General features: G+C 31.2%; 1 protein-coding gene across 8 annotated transcripts in view; it reads right to left on the reverse strand.

The window, feature by feature from the left end:
• Nagk (N-acetylglucosamine kinase) overlaps positions 1-20,772 on the reverse strand; it is a 43,121-nt gene extending 22,349 nt beyond the window's left edge. The window contains exons 1-3 of one of the 8 annotated variants that reach the window (XM_085953651.1): positions 20,649-20,772; positions 17,456-17,508; positions 176-359 (exon numbers count right to left, since the gene is read on the reverse strand). In XM_085953651.1, the coding sequence (XP_085809777.1) occupies positions 176-359; positions 17,456-17,496 (225 nt within the window). In that variant the 5' untranslated portion in view covers positions 17,497-17,508; positions 20,649-20,772. Of the gene's footprint in view, positions 1-175; positions 360-17,455; positions 17,731-20,486 lie in introns of those variants that run through there. The other 7 variants (XM_085953652.1, XM_085953653.1, XM_085953649.1 and 4 more) reach the window with 7 other exon arrangements.
• Positions 20,773-27,237: the final 6,465 nt, after the last annotated feature.

Here is a 27,237-nt window from a genome sequence, read left to right on the forward strand (position 1 = left end):
GAAAAGTATCCGCTTTTTTATTTCAAGATTTGACAACTCACGCTGATTTTATCAGATTTGAGGAATTGAATTCACTCGGCATGACTAACACGAGTAATATGGGGCGTTTTTGAAATAAATAAAATGAAAGGTTGTAGATAGGACTGGAATGATTCGTAATACAATATTTCCTTACCAAACCATCGAGTGGTGTGTCTTCAGGTATTCCGGCTATTTTCTTTCCTTCGGCCACCATAGCGGCTATTCTTTTGGCACACTCGTCGACTCCCAGCATCCAGTGGTTGGTGCCAGGACCTGGCACATTCGCGAGCTCTTTGCCATCGCCGGAACATATGCAGAGACGTGAATGTGTCGCTCCCCTGGGGTAAATAAACATACATATATCAAACTTGGGCTAGTGGATTATAGGTACATACAATATGCGTTAATTCGTAGAATTAAAGGAGTGCGTGCATATTTCTATAGATTGTTCTTATAATTGTGACAATTTTCTGAATTCCTATTTCAGATGAACACGTTCAAAATATACATAATAATATATATATATATACCTAATTATTACATATTATATTTGTGGCCATGTAAGTAGAAATTGCAGACATTTGTGGAACCTATTCGTCTATCCATAAGGTAAACGTTCTAACACGAAAATAGCAAAACCGTTGTTCGAAAAAAAAATTGAATCACTGGATGCTTACATTATACTATGTCCAATGTATAGTTTTTTACCTTTGGATTCGATGACTATTTCAGTTTGCGTCAGAGCTTTTCAAAGTTGTGCGCCTCGGCACCATGGGACACCGGAGTGTACTTGAAGATTTCATAATAACAAGTATGATCATTGATCACAATAAATTTATATAAATTCATATGCTGCAGCGGTTGCTTTGTTCGTACGATAGTATGTATATTTTCAACAAAAATACAGTCTTTTCCTTTTAAAGCGGTGTGTAGTTTGATTCCATGATTTGCGGGACTGCGTGGTGATTAATAGCCATCTTACTAATTAATTGATAATTTTTAGGGGGCGTGGAGAGCACGATAAAGCCACCATAAAACGACAAAGTTTTAAAACCACTACAAAAAGTCGTCTACGTTTATAGTTAATTGATACTGTAATTTTATTTATTGATGTCGTGAGGCCCGAAATAGCTATCGCGGCAAAACATTGAATTATATAATCATTCCTACTATAAATAGAGTTGCATAATATAAGCATAATTTCAAATACTCAAATAAGTATTCGCCATTATATTATATAAGTACGTATCGAATATCAGTCCTATGCGACATTTCTTTTACCACGGGAAAAACTCGGCTATAAATCGCAGTTCTCAGTTCCCAATGGATACGACAAAATATTCATCAGAATCACCACCGCCGTAGCGCTACAAAGAATTTTCCAGGGTTTTTGCAAGACGGTTTCATTGGCACTGGCCGAATTCAAATAAAAAAAAATTCAAAGAAAAAAATAGGTACTCATATATTATTTAATTTATTTAGGATACATAAGAGTACATATCGATTCTGGTATCGGTATTAATTGTATTGACAGAATAGTGAAGTTTCACGTGAGTCCGTGAGTGACATCCCTCTGTCTGCAGACAAGATTAACACAGTGATAGTCGTAGATTTATGTCATTTATGACACGTGCCTTTCGCTATCGGCCTTCGTATACGACATGCGTGGACAGTTTGAACTTCGCATCTCAAGGAAAGCGGGAAATGAACAACATTTTTCGTACATGTTTTGCGAGACTGTCTACGACACAATTTTATGTCGTTATATTATCTATATTTATAATTTATTATAACAATTATTAGGTACATAAATATTACATTTGATAATATTAAATTCTGTGTTTAGATTGATGTTTACGTAAACACGCGCACATGCCAAATTAAACAACGAATTTAGCTAATAATATACAAAGACGATAATATTCTATTATACCTACATACACGTCATATGTGTAAAAATATGCTAGGTACAAGTAAAATATAATTAAGTTGCCAAAACGTCTAAATTGATGTCGCATAAAAAGTAGGTATGTACGACTATTCATACAAAATAATGATATTATTGTACCAAACATATTAATATACCGCTGTCTAGTAGTAGGTGATGCTAATGAAGAAAACATTGTACTATCTTATACGTACCATGTTTCTCTACACTGTGTCTTAACCCAATGCTTACGGGCCGCACAAAATTGTGTTTTTGCTAATTACTTTTCAAATGCAAATTTACACGTTAATTACAAAATTAATTAAAATGGCCCGTAAGCATTGTGTTGTATTAATATTAATATATTAATATTATAATTGTATGCACTGTACCTAATATTGATAAGTTTTAAATTGTACAACGTTATAATATTGTACGACGTTTTCACAAAACTGAGAAAATCGTGGAATCGGCGGTCAATTCAAAATTCTTTCAACTAGATCTATATTTTGGACCGTTTATTTTTTCTATTTAATTTATTAATGTTTTACCATCAGTTGTTTTTAGTTGTTTTTTTTATATACGTAGCTTGATATATTATACATTTATTGATCTACTTTATTTTCAAATCACTACGATTGTTTAGATAGGATTTTAGTGATTTCAACATCAACAAGCTCGTGCTGGAATGCGATTCGTAAAATTAATTGTCGTTTGAGATCTGGTAGGCTTACCAATCATTACACGTTTGTTGGAAAAGTTGAGGTTATTTTATTAGAAAATCACGAAATAATAAAAAAAACATTATACCTGTGGGAAAGAAAGTGATTGCTTTGCGTACTTGGGATAACCTATTTCAAGAAGTTACCTATATAATGAAATTAAAAATAATATATGTATACCTATTCGTAGAATACCATGATCGATAGTATATTATGTAGATACCCACCAACATATTATTATATTTGCATATAAAATTTATATTATTATATTTTAAGTGTGTAGTCTTATGTCAGATACATGAATTGTTTTACAGTTTGTGTTAATATTACTTGCATATATTATATAATATAAAAAGGATTATCGTTCCTGACTGGAGCATATGGACCTCCAATGAATAGGCGCTATATAGACAGGCTGTTTTTTTTTTTAAATGGGGAATGATTGTTAGCCATTCGCCCAACCGCTCCAACCCATAAGGTGCATACTCTGGATTAAATACACGTGGCAATTTTTGTCAGATGCGGGATTGAACTCGCACCCACGGTTTTGAAGATGGGAGCTAGCAACTAAGACACTGTGGGTCACAGATAGATTATGATATAGTTGAAAAATATTTATATTTAAAAAAAATCCAGTAATACAATTTCAAATGCTTCTTCTGTAAACAGAAGGAAGTAAAAATCATTAGCCATATTGCGCATAAAGTTTTATAAACATTATAGGACATAATTATAATTTTATTTTGTTGAATTACAATAACATTATACTTTTATCATTAGTTATATTATTATTTTTGTACATACTACCATTAAGTTTTGGTGTCATCGTGAAAAAGAAACATTTTGTGTAGATAATAGGCACATAAAAAATTACGCTTCACTGATTAGGTCAGCAAATGGTGGCCGCAAATATATAAAATTAATTTTACGCGTAATTTCTCGAAAATTACTGTTGAACCAATATGCTTATTTAATTACACGTCATATCTGAATGATCCCACATATTGCAGATCAGTTTTCTTATAGGTATTCAAATGTTTGATAGTCTTTACTATTTTAGAGTACCTATTGCAAATCGTTCATGGTTGCCCTAGTGAGGAGTAGAGACTAGGAATGCCCGCATGTTGGTTTGTTAATCAAAGTAGATGTGATACGAAATTGACTTCCCACTGCATAACCAATTAAACATTACGGTTTCAATTGATCAGTGGTTTCGAAAGTGTACCCAGTGACACGAATAATAATGTTATGTTATGACCAGAGCTGTTAGAACACCCAATTTTCACGATGGTTCAGTTCCGGTGGAAACATCGAAAAGGGTTCTGGGTTATGTACCGATTAAAAATCGAAACCCTGGTTCAGTTCTCTAAAAAAATGATAATATACTTTTTTTTAGGCATATGGGTTCCGTTTATAAGTTTCATTTACAGCTATGATTATAAAATATAACGCAGGGTTGACAACGGTTGTGGTCTTTTTTAGGGAGATTAAGACAAGTCATCAACACTCCCCTCCCACACAACAAGTAACATTTTCGGAGGGGCGTCCACCTGGAATGTCAGCTATAGGTATATAATGTTAGCAATTATGACACGTATATTATCTATTATTATGATTTCTTACACTATATGCCAAGAGGGATTCGTTGCAGCCAGTATTTCCAAGATAACATATTCGACTAAACAAAAAGATAATGTGATTTTATTGCGATACCATTATTTGTAGACATTACTAACTAATCAATCTTCCGTGCAAGAATAGAGTTAGCAAGTTTACATTTATATGATATTCTATTTACTGAATATATTATGTAAAGACTGACTGAATACTAATAATAATAAATATGATGGATGTCAAGATAACAAAGGTTGAGATTTACGACGTTGATATACTTAGATTTTATTTATACCGTTGTTGTGTGCATAAAATTTTCCACATCAATTCCTTGAACTAAATTATACAAACCTTCGCACCTCTCGCCGGGAATCTACCTCACAAATTCAAGCGTTTTTTAATAGTTTTTTTTTTAAATTCAAATAAGCATTTTCATTGAACTAACTCATTGTCTTTCGTAAAAAAAAATAACAGTAATACTGACTAATCGAGGAGATGCGTAGAGAAGTACACATATGCTGAACTATATATTTGAGAAACAATTCAGCGCTAATTTATTATCTATTCAAAATATTCTATAATGTACAGAAGTTCACTATATTCACTCCAGACTATAACTACAAAACTATGGAAGTCTATGAAAGTTCTTTCTACGAGAATTGATTGCTTATTTATTAGCCATTTTCCCCACCCCTATCTAAGCGAATATTATTCAGGGTCGTACAGCACGTGCAATTAATTAAATTCAGTAGAGTTCAACGGATTGAGAATGAGTATATTCGGGTTGCTAATTGGTGTGGGCAAATTAAATTATACATATTCAAAAAAGGAACCAAAATAACTTACTATAATTATGTTGCTTTTCGCACCCCAAGGCCACGCCACAGAAAGTGCAGCTCACAACTATTAACTACTAGCAAGTCAATATTATTATGCCTAACTCACTATTGTAGCTGATGAATTGTTTTTAATGAATTATTATCAATCAACGTCAACAAATCTCGTGAATCATTTTCTAACTGAATAATACCAACGTAAGTATTTCTCAATGGGCGATATCAGCTAAAATGTGTTTAAATATAAAATAATAATATGAATTTATTGCCTCATAGTAAACACAAAAAATACTCTTCGCGAGAAAGCAGACGCAAACTGGTTTGGTTGCTGCCGACGAAATAAGGTACAGAGGAAGAGCGTTCAATATAAAACCTCACTACAATAAAATAAAATGAATGGGCATGTTTCGTTTTCATTCCTTTTTGGGTAGCGGTATGGGCTAGTGACCTAAAGGCAAATCGAATGACATTGCACTTTGAACAGAATCTTTGCTTTGAAGCCGTTCGGCTAGTTAGTGTTGGACAGTAGTTTTCCAGTTCCTGAAATTTTTCTAACGGTGAAACAAATCGGTTGAATGTAATCAATTCTGAAATAGTATACTATTAATTTAGTCGACAGCTAGTCAGTTGTCGCACTATTATCAAATATTAGGGTACCCTTTCTAGTCTTGATAATAATGGCGTGTATATCGAAACAGCTATCGGCTAAAAAAAATATTTGTACAGTATATCAATACTATAATGATTCTAAAATGAAATTTATTTGAATAATAAATACGAAATAGTGTTGTTCGTTTTTTATACAACGATATTGGATTTGATAATGCAGGTCACAATGCCACGAATATATAATATGTATATACATTTTTGTACATTGTTAGTTTTGCGCGCGTTTTGATACTGTATTTTTTATGTATTTTGGGGTGCTCTTTTCGAAATTTCACTTTGCTACCTAGTATTTTTGCCGCCCCGCCGGCGCCGTTGTTGGCTAAAAAGTTGGAAAATAAATACTTTTAATGAGTCCTCAGATTATAAATCTTTTGTGGTGTAATTTATGATAAAAATAGTTAAGTATATAGTAAAATAAGCTACATATAGAAAAAATCATATAATTTATATTCTAATATAATATTTTATCGTTATATGAGTGGTTCAGGTGCAGGAGAACGACAAACATTCGACTCCATTGTGGCAAATGGAGAAGACGGCTTTTAATGTATAAAGACATTATAAAATATAGTCATATGCAATCAGTAACACCTACTTCATAAGAAACGAATATTTAAATATCTCAAAATTTATTGACAACTAGTGGTTTATAATACTATCGTCTTCCTTTGATGCTGTTTGCGACTGAAGGTGTGCAACCAAATTGCGATACAGCATCTCCCTATTCTGGACCAGTCGAATCAGATCACTAACACCAACGGCAGAACTATAGTATATGATGTATATATAACAAACATTATAAGTTGTCATACTTATTAATTATTATGCACAATATTATTTTCTGAACATAAATGGACATTGTGCCACTGGCGATGTTTTCTTCAATAAACAGGCGCATTATTCAATAAAAATCTCCAACATTGATAATTAAACTATACGTAAAATAAAATACAATCAATTCGTGTCGATTCATGACACGTATTTTTAATTATGCGAATCTGTATGCCAACCTACGTATTTCAGTCGCTATCGACCTGTTAGACACACCTCTATTATGCCATTATAATACACGTATTATGGAGCGGTATTGTGATTTTAAATTTTGATTTTCCTCTGATAAGGCATTCCCCAAGGTCATACATAGATCTAACTATAAACCTTGCATACTTCTATCTTATGTCATTGCTTATCCGCTTGCGGCAAAAGAAGAAGTGTGGGGTAATGGGGGAATTTCATTAATGTTTATCATAACAGGTACACAATTTTATATATAATATCTGACATTTAAAAGATATATAGTTATTATAACGCGATCCTCATACCATTAAAAACGACTGCATCGCACGGTTTGCTGTCAAGACTTTTATCGACTTCCACTTAGAAATGTCCGGCGATTTTATTATAGAATAGTTACCTACTTCGTTGGATGCAATCGCTGTGAAGGTCGAATTCAATATCAATAGTATTGAATTTAATGTTTACATTTCTATTATGTCATCTTTGCCCGTGTATTATCTACTTTATATATATATTTCCGTCATCATGAGGTATGTATAAGGTTGTTGTATTAAGGTTGGTCGAAAAATTACCTACTTAAAATGGTTTATTAATGATTTTTAAGGCAGTGGGGTTAACAAAATCTAGCAGGTGCTAGTGCTATTGGCTTCTGAATTTACCCCGCGGACCTACACCCATTTATAGGTACATACCCTATACTCAGACAATCCGAAAATTGAATCTAGCGATGAACACGTGGTCTGGAGCCATAACTAAGAATTATTGCGACCTTTCGCATCCACAAGTGGTTATCGAATGTGCATGGCCTATCGGTTATAATTATTAGGACTGTTAGTATTCATTTGTGTCGTCCGCACTGTATTGTCTTTTAGACATGCCGCGTGAGAATAATTCCCCCTTATAATTGGACTGATTGGGCCTAGCGTGATCTAGAATTCCGAGAGGAGTGAAGCGAAGCATTTGGATATAAATTAATGACGTCTAATAGTTAAATCAGATGTTGACTTTACTCATCGTATTGTCGTGCTATAAGTCTGGAAATAGGTGGAAATTTTGTTTGATATGACTGTTACACAATATTATCAGGGGTCAAATGTTATTATTATAAGATAATGTATAATTTTCATACGATAACCCTGAAGCCCAGACGTTATCTAATTGTCGAGGACAATTTACAGGTTTAAAAAAATGAAATTGAGTTATGTCAACCGCAAATCATTAGGCTACCCGATAATTGAAATAAAAAATAAGTATGTAAGTAGGTACCTAAATTATTTTTATCAACTGATTGATTTAAAATAAAAAGGTACCTACCTATATATTTTGTACACGCATGTAAATAGTAGTCGGTCATTGTTACGACGCTTGTATTTATATAAAAGTATTGTCCATTAGTAAGAAAAGGGCGCGAAAAGGTGGTTTCGTATTTTATTATGTTGTTGCTTCTGAGAGCTGTCGAGCGAATACCAACCACGTCACAAGTAATCGCAAGAATAATTCCAGTTACAAAATCACACGAGCCTTCGAAAACACATGAGGCCATATTATTTCTGATAGGGTTGAAAGCTATGGTTGCAGGGAATAAATGTGAAAATCAATGCAAAAAATTTCCACTAAATTAACGACAGTAGGTCAGTGATGCCAACCGTACTATAATTTTAGTTCCGCGAAAAATGTAAAATACTATAATTTTACGCCAAATATACCAAAATACTATAATTTTAAAGGATTCAAGACGAAAAATGTTCCTGTCCTATATATTTTTCAGAAATATTATAATTTTTACGCCTTTGTACTATAATCAGCATAGAAAAAGATGGCAACACTGCAGTAGGTACGGAAACGAAATCCGTGAGGCAGATTATCCGTTACCTACTGATGCAGTTCTATCATGTAATACACTATTTTACTAACAACACAATATTATAATGTTATTATTTATGTAAACTAACTGTAATAAAAACGTTTTAAGGCGTAAAAAAATAGTTTTAGTATCATGCATTTACGTAGGTTACCTACATATTGACACGACTGAGAAAAGGTTACGATAATAATTATGAATTAAGTATATCGTCGTTTCCATTGCAAAATTGTATATCTGCAAAATATGCGTTTTTGACATTTTTGTATAATTAAAACCGCAAAAATCACCTTTACACACATGCAAAATAACACAATTTACAAAAATTGCATTATTGATTAAATTATAAAAACCTTTTTTGAATTGATTCAAGTGCCATACATTTTGTAAACTGTTTTATGCTCCCCTGAAAACTTGAGATTTTGCAGATATTCAATTTTGCAATGGAAACGACGATATGAGATAATATAAATATTGGCCCCGCCCACCCTAAAGTGGTACGATTTATAAATTACGAAAGTTGAAGTATGCGAGTACCTACATCTTTATCTGCTTGGAGTACAACTATGCAAATGATTATTGTTAGCTCTCGCTACCAGTTAATGGCCGCTATCATGACCCCCACATCCTGAAACGAGCCCCCAGGCCAGGATCTTTGGCGGCCCCCCTACCTATCGCTAGGGTTAAAGGCAGTGTGAGGCTCTACAGAAGCTTCAAATGGTGTTGTTCCAGGTAAAATTAAGGGTATTCAGTGTATTTTTTAGAGTTTTTTTGTACTTTTGAATAAATCCATTTAAATTATGAAGTTTTCGAATATCGACACACAATAATCAAAATTTGCATCACACAACCAGATATTTTAACATATTAATATGCTTAAAATAAAATAGCACCGCATGCGACTTTTTTATCCTTAGAGAAAATTTGTGATGTGTGTTTATCTCATTTGTTAGGTCGACTCGCCACGACGGCCCCCCTCCAGACCCTGGGCCCCCAGGCTAGAGCCCTGTGAGACTCCCTTTGTGGGGGCCATGGCCGCTATCAATGGTGATGGTTGAAAGTAGATGATGAATTATTAATGGTGTTCGGAGAGCGACGCTAGTGATACTTATGTTTTATTTTCACCCCGGGAACAATACTTACCTCTTAGGATATTATGATTGTAGTTATGCATACCTACTCATTAATCAACCGCATTAACAAACTGAGGACTCAGCAATTTATATAATGTATAAAATATGTAGGTTCATAATTTTGAGACGTCATATAATATTTTTTGATGATTTCTATTTAAAAAAATCTTTTCACTTCAATACAAAATATCACGTAGGTTACGTTATTTATACGTACTTACTTAAGATACCCAATAAAATATGCATTAAGTTATGGTGTTTACCAATTTCCTATAGTGATAGACACTACACTAATAGTAATTTCTACATCATATCTGGTTCAAAGGTTGAGTAAATCTGGTGAGGAAAATCAGGTCAACTATGAATGACAAGGTTATGATAGCAGCTTGAATCGAAAACGGCCAGTAGGTACATCTTATACAATATATAAATACCTAACAGTGTATGTATCACATTAATAAGTTCACTAAAAACAGAGCAGTTGATAATATGGATCGGTTTTCTTGGAAATATTGAAAGGTTTATTAGAAACACATACAATTATTATAGTCGCCAGAAATAAAACTATTTGAGGATGATGGATAATAATTTGATTATCTGCATGCTTCTCAGTGACAAAACTAAATAATAATGTTTATTTTATAACCAAGTTATATCGTAGTACAAAGTGCTTGTTAGAATAATGTATGTAGACATGTCTTGTTTGTTAACTGAACGGAGATGTTTACGTAGTGGTAGGTACTATCTATCTCCCGGCATACAATTTATTTTCTGTTGACTTGATGAGGGCAGAGACATTTTATAATATTTTTGTATGCGTAACATTTTCAACATTAAATACCTGAACTAAATAATAATATGAAGGATCACATCACTCACCAGTAAACTGCAAATTGCTAAATAATAAATATCTATTTATTTAACCGATTAATACATGTGTACATACTGTGGAATTAACAACAGTTTGTACTAACCATCGTGATTATATTATTACTTTATCTGAAATATATCTTTGATAATTGATTGATTCTGATAAAAGATAAAAGAATGGGCGTCTGGCTGTTAATTATTGAAGTTAATAGAAACCGGCATTAACATTGCTTAAAGTGCAAGTTATGTGAGTAAAACCTGTTTAAAACATGGTCTACTGTTACGGTTAGGCGCGAACGCACATACCAAAATGCCAGAGCATTACGACACAGTATAATTTTTTGAGATAATCGATTTGTTATAGCAAATAATAATCAGAAATTGCAAACACAATAAATTAATAATTATGGTATTAACTATATTGTATATAATATTTGTATGTTATGCTGTAAACATGATCTGCCATTTAAATTATCAATTATCACACTGACTATGACTAATCCAGGACCAACTTGGTGCCCTTATTCTATCAGTCACGTTTACTGTCACAGTGGAATTTGCCAACTTTACTACCATTGCCATAGAGGCTGAATTCTACTTGAACAGTAAATATTACTGCCTGATAATGGAGGATGTTATTTATTTTTTATTTTTTATTTATATTTTGTTTTGTCTTGTTCCGTTCCAATAAAATATTGTTCATTTGAATGGAAATTGAAAGACGCAATCTCTTGTCATTTAATGTTGATATCTACGTTTTAATTGCTGGGATCAATGACCCATTGGTTATACAATATTTTATTTGTCGGTAAATTTTGAGTTTTTGATAAAAGGAACGTACGTATTACATTTCATTAATATTTCTTTAATGATAAAATAATAATCTCAAAAGGACAACCAACAAGCCTGGCGGAATATTTTTACATAAACGGTCACCTCATTGCTACAACTGAATATCTTCGATTTTGAAAGTCTTTGTGAATTGAATTTTCCATTGATATAAATGAACTATTTGCTGATTGCATTATGCGAATAAGGAAGTAACGTATGAGATACAGTTATATTGTCAAAACAATACAGATAAATACATTGTAAATCAAGACGTTAGCTAGTTGTAGTATTGAAGTGAGGATTAATCACATATGGATTTAATAACAATGATAACATCGATAACACATATTGCAATACGTCATGATATTATTATTATTATTATAAAATAATACATTATTTCAATTTAAAGAAATTATCTGTTTACTGGTTAATTTTTTCAACTATGCATTGTTGAAAATCTTTTGAGCTAAATTGGAATACAAATTTACCACCATCAAGTCAAGACAATACAAAATATAATACAATTAGTGGGTAACGATTTCGTGAACAGCTCGTACCTAAATTAAAATAGGAAATAAGTATGTACGTGGAGATATACTAGTGTGTAACAGCGGTTAAAAACTTTTTATTTCACTGGACTCTGGGCGGGAATGGGACAACTGGACGCCAGGACAATTGGACGCCGCACTGTCGTAGACACGTAAACAGAACGTAGACGATGAATTTATTTTAATCAGTTTCTATCTACTACGTGTAGTTTTATTTCATTTTACTCTTAACATAATGTTTTTTTTATTGCGGATTGAGAATTACCATGCCTAGGTTTTATATAAAAATAAAAACTCTTTTTTCGTTTGAACTTAAACATATGCACGATTAAATCATTATTTACGTGTGCATGTTTAAATTCTCACGAAACATTAAATCATAATATAATAATTTAAATATAAATAATAATATTAACTATTTTTTTAAGTACTTATAAGTACCTAACGCCTATTTATTTTCGAATTGTGTGGCGTCCAGTTGTCCCGGCGCCAAATCATCCTAGACCCCTCTAGGCTGCTTGTATACGGTTCGATATCCGTGATCCGAGATGACGGTTCGATGTAGCAGCCTTCACACTTTACATACGCCGCCTTGATAAAAAAAACGTCTGTCATGTGGAAAAATGGTGTAAGTATATAAATAAAAAAAGTATACCACATCGTACCGTAATCTCGGATCACGGATTTGTAAATCGTTCTTAGAGTATAAAGATTCCTTCATGGCGCTAGAAAAATATGTGTTCCGAGTTACTAATGGAAAATTTTCCCTATAGAATCAGCAGCCCGATTTCCTAACTATCGTCTCGTGTGGCACCAGACGACATGACGTAATTGTGACGTCAGCCAATACACGCTCGAGCGGGCGGCATGTATTGGCTGACGTCACAATTACGTCATGTCGTCTGGTGTCACACGAGACGATAGTTAGGAAATCGGGCTGCAGATTCGAGACAATTTTCTTTTTTTAGCTTTTACGAGCTGCCAATTGAAAAATATCTCTCCAGAATCATATGCAAGACTTTTTTTACCGTGTTTTTTTTATAATAGATGTTTTTTTCCGTGGAGTAATAATTTCAAAATTTTATACGGATTCGAAATGAAGGATAAACGAGGGTTTTTGTATGCAAAATACATCCATAAGACAATACTGCCATCTAAAACAAAGGGCGAATGTTGCAGTAGCGATACGAATTTATCATGTGATCAGCGCATTGAATTAAGATTTTCTGGATTTTTTTCCCGAACAACCTGCGGCGTACAATTTGAATACCACTGCCGTATACTATTATAGTAAGTAGTATTATATTATGTTTATGACGATATATTAAATTATCTACATCGCCGGAAGTACTAAGCTGTAATAATTATTGTGATAATGATAAAAAGCAGCCATCAATATGCAATACTATACAATTTGTATGTAGATTTGTAGGAAGGTACCAACATATTAGTGTGGGTTTGTGCCCGTTAAAATATAAATAAAGACAATTATCAAAAACCAAAAACAATAATTACAAGATAAAAAGAACTTTTTATATACCACGTTTTTAAATATTCAGTTGAATCATATAAACTTGACAATTATATGTATTAATAAATACTTTTTTTGTACTTGATAGAAATAATGAATAAATATATAATACTGAAATGTCATTTTGACATTTCATATTGATTTCCATAGTAATGCACGTATATATTAATAATTTAGTTGATAGGACCCTCTTAGCAACCAATAATAGTGTTTTACTTTTTAGGATTTTTTTCCGAAATAACTTTCCATACAAAACAGAATTAACTGATTCTAAAAGTTTCAAATATCTAGCTAGTCGTGGAAGTTAGTTAAAAATCTTCAATCGTCCAATACAAATCTTGGACAAACAAGAATACGAGCTAATAAAAACGTGGTAATAATAAAAAACAACTATCCTGGTGGTGGAACTAGATAAGTGGGTACCTACATTATTTTTCGGATAACTAGTAGTTGTGTCATTAGGTTAAGACGGTTAAGTGACATTCGAAAATTTATCAAATATTCAAACGTAAAAAAATACGGATTTCACTCGTCGACAGTTATGCACAGTATGCAGGCCATTGATGTCTTTTGCGGGTAGGCAGGTCATGTACTGTTTAGGAACCGAAAATTCAGTAAATAATGCAAAAATTACAAGTGACGAGAAACTGTAAGTGTAAATGTAGAAATCACTAACACCTGTTAGGTTTTATTTACCCCGCTCCTGTCGCACCATTTTTTTGCGTGTTCACCTGTGTATATAAAATTTAATTATACTTTTATTATATATAATATATACATGCGTATATGAACATAATGATCATGTTGTAATATATTAAATACCTAGATTATTAAGGTGTTATCAATAGTTGGATGGGTTTAAAAATATTGGCCAATCAATGATAAATAATATGAGCGAGAATTATGTATTATGATGCCAAAATAATCTCAACCATAAAGATGCTAATCCACCGCGTTTCGAGTAGTTTTTTTTCTAAATATCTTGAGTCTTATGGCATTAGCGAAATTATTATTGGTTTAGCTGACAGCTTTATTCCTTTATAATGTTGGCATTGCTAGTGATTAAAAATAGTCAGCAAAGGTGAAGGTAACTATGATGCATAGTATTTACATATTATGCATGAACAAGTTATAAACTTGAAGTTTATTTGATATCATAATACTAAGTAGGTATGTCAATATCAAATACCTTTTCTATAATACACATACACATTTATAATAATTATAGTCACGTATGTAGTGTCTTCGACTTTAAATTTGATTAGAGAATTATTTTTAAATTGCAAAAAAATTTCGGTAGGTAGTTATGGCACAAGGTTAAATAGTCTAAAATAGTGTTTCCCAAACTTTTAGTAGAACTTAAAAGAAACGTAACACCTTTTATCTAGCACTAATTGGACATACTTAAAGCTTCTCTATGGAACCTTTACTGTGCGGCCTGAGTGGACAGCGTTCGGCGGGGCGTGAGTGGCGTGCGAAACTCAAACGTATAACTGGCACAGATGTACCACACTCTCATTGACATTTTAAAACTTGAACAAACGTATTGTACCTACGTATTTGGATGACGAGACTGAGAAGTTAAATAACACCGATGTGTTTTACCATCACAAAGAAATACCTACTCAATTTTCCATTCGTCGTGAAAAAGTTTTGTGCACTCATTGTACCTACTTGTTGTCAAACTATTATCCTATTTTGTACAGAGTCTACTGCGCGACGTGAGGGGAAATACGAATATTTACACAACATTCTCTTTCTCTCTCTATTCTTCTTTGCCCATATCCGCCCCTTAACTGGAGCATATGGACACCACGCGGCGCCTCCAAGAATCCCTGTCGCTCGCCAGTCTTCTTGCTTCGTTCCAGGTCAAACCAGCATCCCGTAGCTCCGCCGTATACACTCTGTAGATTGTATTTAGCGGCCTTCCAGGACGCCGGAATCCGGTCGGCTTGAAGAACAGGCAAGCCAGGTTAAAGTTCTCTTCTGGCATCCGCAGCACGTGGCCGAGCCAGGTCCAACGTCGCCTCTTCACTTTCAGCGTGATGAGAGGCTGCTTGGTACGTTCTCTTATCTCCTCGTTGCTCCTAAAGTCATACCACCGCACACCCAGTATTCGTCGCAAACATCTGTTTTCGAAGCTCAGTATATGTAAACTAGTAATGGTCAATGCTTCCCCTTCAAAATATTATGAAAATCAGAATATATATCAACATAACGTACACGTGTTAAAAAAAATATTAATACAAACATATTATATGTACTCATATTGTTACAAAGAAGTATTTTGTGATTCTATCAGGGCTCGAAATGAACTGGAGCGCCGTTCCGGTTCATAAAATCTCCAAAGTTATCGCTCTGTCTCATGGAAAAAAATAATTTGACCGTCTGAGTTAGATAGGCAATACAACAAAAAAATCCAACACTATTTTTTTTTATAAAATTAGATAACTATGTTCAAATTTTCGTAAAATTATCGAGCTTTCCGGTTCGTAAAATTGTCCATTTTCAGCGCTGGATTCTTTAGAATTTTAAGATTTTAAAATATAAATTATGACGGGTTAAATTCCATCCTGCGATCGTCGCGTTGAACATGCCTGGTTTATAGTGTTATCCCTAAACATAATTTCGCTACAACTAATTTTTTTTGTCTGCTTATGTTTGATGTAATTTGTGCAAAATTGTGTAAAATGAAGTTTTGTTTTGTTTTGTAATTATTATTTTGTCATGGATTACAGTGATGCCAACCGTACTATAGTACTATAGTACAATTATAGTACAATACTATAATTTTAATTCCCCGAAAAATGTAAAATACTATAATTTTACGCCAAATATACCAAAATACTATAATTTTAAAGGATTCAAGACGAAAAATGTTCCTGTACTATATATTTTTCAGAAATACTATAACTTTTACGCCTTTATACTATAATCAGTATAGAAAAAGATGGCAACACTGCATGGATATCTTATTTAATTGTCGTGTAGTTTGATAATCGCTGGTGTAAACTAAATGGCAGCGTATACTGTATAATATAATTTGTGTAGTTTAACATAACGTTAAAATATTATCCTTTCACGGTTTGTTTATAAAAATAAAACAAGTCCCCTTGTTTATTAATATTAATAAATTAATTATTGCATGACTTCGAGAGACTCAGTATAACAACGAATTAGTACGGGGCCCAGTAATCGAAATATTAATTTTCCGTGTGATTAAAATATTTTTTATTCAACGAATAAATTCACAATATTTAAGACAGCCCAATTAATTATGTATGATTGATTATAATGAGTTATATACAATAAATTGCATAATTCCACTGTACAGTTATGTCGGTAATGTAGTTTCCCGAATACCTAAATACTGTATAAGGATTGACCAAACAATATGATTGAGAGTTATTTATAATAATATTAGATAATATTATGATTAACGAAAGACATTTTTGACCGAAATAAATAACTGCTGATAGATTAAGAATTTTAATTTGATATTGTGTACGTCCCTCCACATACATAAATCATACATCAATATCAATAAACTTCATAAGAGACAAATAATTTAAAAAACGATTTTCAATGATTTCCATGGATTATTCATTTCCTAGTATTTGCGATAAAGGGAAAACTGCCTATGTACGATAAAATTCCTACGTGCATTTTCACTGATCAGCTGTTATCATGTTAGTGCAATAATTATTGGGATTGTATTATAAATATCAATCATTAATGATTGGAACTTAATTAATGAAAATTAAGTAAGTAATTTGTTTCAGGTTATTATGCTAAAATATATTTGTTTAATTTATTACAATTGATAATGGTATCTCAAAATAATAAGAGGTATCGAAATATATAACAAAACTTACCCTTCGATGCCACCTAAATAAACTTCATTCCTGCTTGCCATCTGATGCTCAATCTAGTTTAATGGCCACAAAATTGTAATTTAAAAAATACACTCTCGTTCACGTAAAAGTAAAATATTGTTTTTGAATTTGGAATGTTATCGATTGGAAATCGCACACAATATACGGTGAATAAAATGAAATGACAATCGAAACTGACACCTGTTTGATAATGACTACGAAAAATGCGAAGTGAAAGGCGAACGACCTATCGCGAAGCGAACCATTTGCAAACTGACATTTAAAAAACAAAACGTATAAAACACAGGGAGTAGGCAGTATGACTATTATCACACTATAGGTATAGCGAGATGTAAATATTGCAGATAAAAATGTTATCATAATATTTCAATTTTCCACATCAACACAATGAAAGATTTTTGTCAAACATGTTCAACAAATAATTATGGGTAAGTATATTTAGAATGACTGACCATTATTAATGTATTGGGCGAAATAGCAAGGACCGAGAACTATCAACAAGCCTATCCATCACAGTCCTAGAATGAACAATATTATACTGTCTATTACAATGAATACTAAGGATGCACTATTTTAGATACGGTCTTCGTGATTGCGTATATCGTATCATATACATATCTATCACTAAATACAATTTATATTCTTGAAAAAATAAATAAAATTATATTCACTGAATTTCATTTCTGCGCACATGAAATAGCTGAGTAAACATTTTCAAATTCTATTGATGTGATGACAGCTTTTTTGAAATAATGTTTTTTCTGGGGTACCATAAATCAATTTCGTCATAAAAAAAATTATAGTGGTAACACCCATAAAACTATTATGAAATGGAATGGATCATTTTTCATCACGATCACCAATAAAACAATAGGTATTAGCGAAACGATAAAAATATTGGAGACATTTTTATATGAACTGTAATTATTATTATATTTTTTATTATTTAACGATAATAACTAAGCAAGTCCTTGTTCAGTGCTGCGTACAGTACAAGACTAAAAACAAATGAATGTCTTAGCTATCTATGTTTCTATGTTTCAATCATAGATACACGCTTAAAATATGGATGAAATAATTAAACATTCAAATTTAAAATGCCGATATTTAAAAACCAAAATTGAATATAGGAAACCTGTTTACATATGAATTTCATAATAATTGTAATGCATTAGTGCGGTGACCACAATATGTTGTAGGTACTAAATTTAAATAGTTGTTGCCTAGATTTTCCTTCTCAAAAGTAATTTTTGTTTTTAATTAATTATTTTCCATTTAAAGTACTTATATAAGATCAGTAGTTTGACTGTGCTGATGAAGACGCCTATGAGTAAGTACAAATATCGTCCAAAGAACACGTCGTGTTGAAGTACCTACCTCCATTTTGCCGTCATAAAATAGTTCGATACTGATGGGCTGACTTATTGTCAGCATGGCTGCGCTGTGGAGACAGCCCATACAACCAAAAACCGTACGTTGTCCTCCTTCGGTCTGAGTAAACCTGTATCATAACGATATACGATCTCATACGCGGAAAACCACTCCATACTAATCAGTCGATACTTCATTGGCTGCATACCGTCTAATATTAATACGTATACCAATAAATGGCTCCCAATGCTTTACGAATTGTCAGAAATTGTGTATGCTTCAAAGATTTGAAGTACCTATACACAATTTCAAAAACACACATATCTGTGTGTTTTTGTATTTTTTTATAAATGCCTATCCTATGTGGTAAATCAATGGCATACCGTCCAATATCAATAAGACAACCAATAAACGGCCCCGATTGTCTTACGGAATATAAAAAAACTGTTTAAACAAGCTAATATTTAAATAAACGATTATTAATTTAATTAAACATACCCGAAACGATAAAGTGTGCAAACGTTGCTGATTTTAAAATTACAAATCGTGTATACCTTTTTATTGATCACGTCACACAGTAATTGCATTGTTACAAAACGGTATTGTTATGAAAATTGCATACATTTATGATTTATGATATAACTATTGGGATTTAGTTAAGTTTATGTCTATGTTTCAAACCCATTATTTTGTTCAAAAGAGAATATCTGTCCTAAAACGACTTGCAGGATGAATTTCCTATTATTAAGTATGAACAATGGACTATTATGATGTCAAATAAGAGAAATATTGTGTCCAGCTAATTTTAATATCGACAGAACCCCGCTATACACAACATCTAAACAGCTGATGTTAAAGCTTCAATCTTTTTTATATTTAAAGCATGTATTCTCATTTTATTTTAACAATAAAAGCTCGTATACTGTGCTTTCCACAAATTCGTTAACCATCTCCATCACATTTTTGTCAGATATTTATATGCTCATTAAAACAAATTAAAATATGGTCACCATATGCATCAAAGAGTAAGTTACGAAATGTGTCATTCCAGTTTCCAAAAATATGTGTGCGGCTTATTTTTAAACCATCGGCAAACGAAGTTTTCCTTGATTTATACATTTTAGAAACAGTGTCAATTCGTCACTTCTATAATATAATAATGGCATTAATGCACAACTATTCTAACATAGAGATGACAAAATAATGCAAAAAATATGTCGAGTTAAGAGTGAAAGTAATTTTTGTAATACATAGTTCTAATTTTGGTTTATTCATGAAAATAAGTAGTACTTACCTACTTATGTATTTTTTAAAGTAAGTAGGTACCAACTTAGGTAGGTAACTAATATTTTAGTCTAAAAAGTCTCTAGTTGAACAATTACTGGGAACCTAAAGAATGTTCATTAATAATTTAATTGAACAAGAAAGGTGCAAGGACGAATTCCTTACGGTGTAACCTTGTCAAAGAAAAAGTAAAATCCACGTATTAAAAAAAACTGACTGGGTAATCGACATGAAGTAGGTATTTTGAAAGTATGCAGATTGACATATCAATTCAAATGTAACTCAGTGTAAAGATTTCCCACATTACTATTCAATAACTTCCAAATTCACAAAACAATATTTTTGAAATACTTGCCGTAAACTTCAATTAATATTACTATGTATATTATATTATATTTCCTACATAAGGTGCTTGCAAGTTGTTTGTGCAAAAAATAGACTAACGGCCTTATCACGGTTCTTTGAATTATTGTTTGAGAGATTATTTGTTTTACGTATTATTTTTATTCACATTTACCGGTTGAAATGTTTTTAATTGATCTGCCAATATCAAGAAATGCGATAAGAACACGCGCGCACGTAAAATAAATAATTTCCAGCTAGATTCCAATAAGAAACTGACGTTTGTAAATTTTATTATTTGACAGATTGCAAAACCATCTACTGAGGTCGACGCTAAGCTTTTTATCGTGGTGTAAAGTAAAAGTTTAATGAATATAACCAGAGAGTGTTTTATTTTTCACATTTATTTTTTCGCACAATACCAATAAAAATACTGTTTTGTGTGTTGTGTATGTACTTACGTAAAAGTAATTAATATTTTTTGGTAAATCTATCTAAACAAATATTAAAGACACTATCGTCACAATACCCAATAAAACAATTTCTTGGTTGCCTATAAAAAATGATGATATAATTTAAAATATGATATTTTTTTTTATCAAACAGTTGATCATATATGCCAACAGAGAACCTAGCGGAAAAATACGAAGCTTGCAATTTGAGATTTGTTTTTGATAATTTACAATTTATTTCAACTGAATGTATCTGAAAACATAAAAAGATTTTTTTAAGTCAGAGATAAACTTAGAATAAAATTGTAAAAAATGTGAATTTGTCACATATTTGGTACATAGCTTTCGTTATTATTACATTATTTTTATGGTTATATTTTATTATTAAGGGGGGGACGCATGCCAGCAGAGAACCTAGCGGAAATATACGAAGCTTGCAATTTGAGATTTTTTTTGATAATTTACAATTTCAACTGTATTAATTAATAAATATGTATCCGAAAACATTAAAAAGATTTTTTATTATTTTTTAAACTGAAAGGTAAACTTACAATTGTAAAAAAATGTAATAAAATGTGAATTCGTCGCAAGGTCAAATCTTATTACTGCATTATATTTTATGGTCATAATTATCATTAAAATTTAGTTTATTAAGTTTTAGATTTTCTGTCGTTTAGATTTTTGACTAATTCATCATTTTATTATTTTTTATATTTATTTTTAAAAACATCGATTTTTATAAAAATATAAATGTGTATAACTTGAAATCCTTTTTATTTATATCAATTCGAGCTTCAATATTATGACCATGCCTAAAATAAAATTTGATATAAATAAAAAGGATTTCAAGTTATACACATTTATATTTTTATAAAAATCGATGTTTTTTAAAATATATATAAAAAATATTAAAACGATGAATTAGTCAAAAATCTAAAACTTAATAAACTAAATTTTAATGATAAATATGGCCATAAAATATAATGTAATAATAAGATTTGACCCTGCAACGAATTCACATTTTATTACATTTTTTTAGAATTTCCAGTTTATCTTTAAATTAAAAAAAAAATTAAAAATCTTTTTAGTGTTTTCAGATACATGTTTATTAATTACTACAGTTGAAATTGTAAATTATCAAAAAAATCTCAAATTGCCAGCTTCGTATTTTTCCGTTATGTGCCTCTTTTCGCCTCTGATAGTATAAGCATCCCCCTTAAAATAAGGGGGAGAGGCATGCTAACAGAGAACCTAGCGAAAAAATACAAAGCTTGGAATTTGAGATTTTTTTTGCTAAATTACAATTTAAAAATATTAAAACGATGAATTAGTCAAAAATCTAAACGACAAAAAATCTGAAACTCAATAAACTAAATTTTAATGATAAATATGACCATAAAATATAATATAATAATAAGATGTAACCCTGCAACGAATTCACATTTTATTACATTTAATAAAAAAAAAAAAAAATCTTTTTAATGTTTTCAGTTACATATTTATTAATTAATACTTAAGCTTCGTATTTTTACGCTAGGTTCTCTGCTGGCGTGAAAACTTACAATTGTAAAAAAATATAATATATTGTATGTATTAAAAAGGATTTCTAGTTATACACATTTATATTTTTATAAAAATTGATGTTTTTTAAAATTGATATAAAAAATATTAAAACTATGAATTATTAGTCAAAAATCTAAACGGTGAAAATTTGAAAACAGGGGGAGAGGCACGCCAGCAGAGAACCTAGCGGAAAAATTCGAAGCTTGCAATTTGAGATTTTTTTTTGATAATCTACAATTTCAACTGTATTAATTAATTAATATGTAGGTAGGTATCTGAAAAGATTAAAAAGTTTTTTTTTTAATTTGAAGATAAACTTACAATTGTAAAAAAATGTAATAACATTTGAATTCGTTGCAGGGATATAAATAAAAAGGATTTCAAGTTACACACATTTATATTTTTATAAAAATCGATGTTTATGTCTACATATATGAAACATACCTATATTATAGATCAGCTGTCCCCAACCGGTGGTCCGTGAGAGAATTTTCGTGGTCCGCAGATTTGAATATATTTGCAATTTTCGTATTTATTAAAAAGTTTCAGTATCTATATTCTAATATTTTTTTGGAATTTTAGCCTTATTACGTCGTCAATCCATATTCAATGTGTTAAAGGAGAAATATATTGAATAAAGTTTGCTGTTAGGGATAAAATAAAATGCAAATATCGACACACTGATATTATTAAAGAAAGCCTAATTGATCTATCATCCGACGATGGTATCAAAAGTAAATTTCACTCGTCTGTATCAAGATCTAATTTTTGGAATTCTGTTAAAAATGAGAAGTACCTACCGAATGTTGAGTGAAAAGGCCTTAAAATTTTGATTCCATTTACAACTACATACTATTTGTGTGAAAAGACATTCTCATCAGTTACGGCAATTAAAACCAAGAACCGCAGTCGGCTTGAAATACAAACGGCTCTCGGTGTTGCAGTAACGTCATTGGAACCAACAGCTTGTTTCAAACAAGCAGCAACAAAGGTCATACTGATTATCTTTCTGTTATCTGTAATTAATAGTTTATGCACATCTAAGTCGATGTAGAATTCATATTAATTTAATAACTGTATTGATTCTTTTTTAATAAAATGATATTTGAAATGTTTTTTTTTTGCATTTTTCGTAATGAATATTTTGTATTAATAAGTTTATTTATTATACTTAATTCTTTTATCATTATATTGACATATTATCGAATTTTTAAAAACGTGTGGAAAAACACGTGGTAGTGGTCCGCGGGATTCAAGATTTTGAGTTTAGTGGTCCGCGAGGTCCAAAAGGTTGGGGACCGCTGTAATATAGATAGCAGTGGAGAAGAGTGCTTTTTTGACAGAGGTAAATGAAGTGCAAGAAAAGAATAACTATAATAAAAAAAGAAATATTATAATAATTTATATTATACAATATATATATTGTGGAATAGTAACGCCAAGTGACGCGGGATTCGGCTAATCTTTAAAAAAGGTGTCCTACCTAATATATTTTTTATATTGAAATTCCTGAATCTTTTTAATTTTACCAAAGCGTGGCGCTGGCGCTTTTCGAATGGTTACATGTAAGTTTAACGTAAAACATTTCACTGTGAGCTTTTTATCGGAAAGAGATGACCGGTCTCCAATTTTATTAGATTCAATATTATGAACATGAAGTCAATTTTCATAGCTGATTTTGGCAAAATTCATGAATTCAAGAATGAAAACCTAACCTAACAAATAATCCAGTATATCGGCTATTTTCAAAAATTGTTTGCTGCTGGCTTTCTGTAAAGTGTAAACCGACAAGATCCGTGTTTTATTTAGACATGAATTTTATGTCAGTAGGTACTATATGGACGGTCTTTAATTAATATACGACCATATATTTCCGATACAACATTTCACGATGAAGTGTGATACGGCGAACTGCATTCGTACAAAATTCCGGACAAGTTTTGAACGAGTTGCAATTGGAATACAGGACCAATAATAATTATTATTGTATAAGTCGCTAATGTATTGCATTGGAATTACAATACTTTTGTGGTAATTGAATTATTAGGGGTCGTCCATTTAATATGAAGTCACGTCCTAATAATTACGGGTCTGATATAATGTGATGAGTTTTGAAGAAAGGGACGTAGGGGGGAGTGAGTTGTCGTATAAGTTGTGACGTCACAGAATTAAGAGAATATAAACTAATTTGTTTCAGAGAATATAATATTTGGTCAGAACATTATGCTGAAATCTGAGTTTTTAACGAGCGGGGGGAGGATTAAAATGTGATGTAATTTAGAGATAGAGGGTATTTTTTATGACTATGGGGGGAGGACAGTCAAATAGAGTAAATATACGACACTTTATTTTTTTAATAATGTAAATGTTTAATAATAATATTATCGTTTGGTCATCGCCACTGGTCTGTACTCTTTGTAGATAATATGCATTAATAAAATAATAATAGATAACTGCATTAAAAAAAATACTGCGATACTGTTTATAAAAACATTGTTATCGATTTTTTTATCACTGCCTGTTTATAACACCAACTTAAAAACAAAACATTTGATAGGGGTGAAAATATAATAATTATTTCTCAGTTACATACATTTTAGAATTTAGTGTTAATTATTTATTTAATATCAATAATTTTATTGGAGAGTAGGTACGCACCAAGTGTTGATTAGGTACATTTTGTATTGAATGTGTACATGGTCGAGTGAGAATAACTAACTTCTTATTCAATTCAGTTAATTTATGTGCTTATACTAAGTATACCTACATTCTTTTTTCCAACAAAGGTAACGATTTCATGTTGTATTATTTTTAATATGGTTCTAATCCCTCATTATTGCAATTCTATTAAATTAATATTATAATTATTAATTTAACAATATTCGTACGAGGTACCCAAGTATTAAATTTGTACCTATTAACGGCCCACATGCTCAGCGTACGTCAAAATGAAGCTTTTATGCTATTTTCAGAGCACAACCCTGGACATTCCTTAAACGTTGTAGATAATCTATTTATATAATTTTGAAGCCTTATTATCCTTTATATTTATTTTAAACATTTGATGACTGCATAAAGTATTTTTATTACATAAAATACTATTCTTTTAAACCTCTCGCTCTAATGTTTTAGAATATAGTCATATTTCAGTACGTCCATGTGAAGTGGTGTTACGATTTTTTATATTTATTAATTTTTAAAAGCATTTATAAAACCATTAGTAAAATTTATGTTAGCGTAAATATACGAAGCTTGCAATTTGAGATTTCAATTGTATTATTTAATAAATATGTATCCGAAAACATTAAAAAGATTTTTTATTTTTTTTTAAACTTAAAGATAAACTTACAATTGTAAAAAAATGTAATAAAATGTGAATTCGTTGCAGAGTCAAATCTTATTATTGCATTATATTTTATGGTCATAATTATCATTAAAATTTAGTTTATTAAGTTTTAAATTTTATGTGGTGTAGATTTTTGACTAATTCATCGTTTTAATATTTTTTTATATATATTTTAAAAAACATCGATTTTTATAAAAATATAAATGTGTATAACTTGAAATCCTTTTTATTTTTCCTTTTTGTTTTTTGGCACGTTAGCATGAAAAAGTTTGCCATTACTGTACTCGGTGGAAAGCCCATCGGTTATAATTAAAAAAATACTAGACCAACGTTGATGAAACTTGTACAGCCTGTTGATTACTTTATTAGTATCATATTTAGTTGCCTTTTAGTAAACATTCTCGAAAATAGCACACTTTCAAAAATAAGAGGTGAGGCGCGGGTAAAAAAATAATACGAATCAATAATTATTTCTTCAATTGGAATAAATATTCCGTAGACAAATGACTAACTTTTCTTTTGTACGATAATTATAATAGGAAATATAAATTTAGCGGCCATCTTGGTATTTTTTATCAAGTTCCGATATTATTTGAATAATAATTGTAGTTGAAAATAGCTGTTTTGAATAATATGTAATTTGTAATACATAATATATTCGTTATGTATTTAACGATTTTGGATATTGAAGTAAGTTCAAAGTTTGTTGAACTCAAGTAAAGTCAATACTTACTTCATTGGGTCTATTCTATACTTATCGAACACTAAATTGATGAATAGTATCAAACTTAGGGTAGGTTTGTATCAAAATATTAGCACTTATTGTAACAATTACACGAAGCCGGTTTTTATTGTTGCAATAAGTGCGATATTTTAACAGCAGCAAGATAGGTGCTGTTAAAATATAGCACTTATTGCAACAATAAAAACCGGCTTCGTGTAATTGTTACAATAAGTGCTAATATTTTGATACAAACCTACCCTAAGTTTGATAATATTTTTCACTTTATCACTTTAGCGGTCGATAAGCATAGAATAGACCCACATGTGTAGTATCTACTGAATTTTGAAAAACATAAAATACCAACACGCCTTTCAGAGAGTCGACGAACTTGAGTAAGAACAACTAAATCTTGCAAGCGCGCACACAAAAAAAAAAAGATTTGGGGGGAGGGGGTTCATTTGAAAAATATCCATATTTATTTTAATTTAACGCGGCGGGACGGGGCGTGGTAAGAAAATCTAGCATGTGCCACAGATTTAATTTACTTCGCTTACTGCATATAGCTTCTTGTCGCTTCAACCGCGAAATACCGCACTTTTTCAGGTACATTCCCCATACCAAGACAATCCGAGTTTAGCGATAAACACCTGGTCTGCAAGTATAACTGTACTCACCTACG

Source organism: Rhyacophila brunnea, unplaced genomic scaffold, assembly GCF_057557595.1.
Source record: "Rhyacophila brunnea isolate RB1 unplaced genomic scaffold, BYU_Rbru_1.0 scaffold_4, whole genome shotgun sequence".
NCBI classification, from domain to species: domain Eukaryota; kingdom Metazoa; phylum Arthropoda; class Insecta; order Trichoptera; family Rhyacophilidae; genus Rhyacophila; species Rhyacophila brunnea.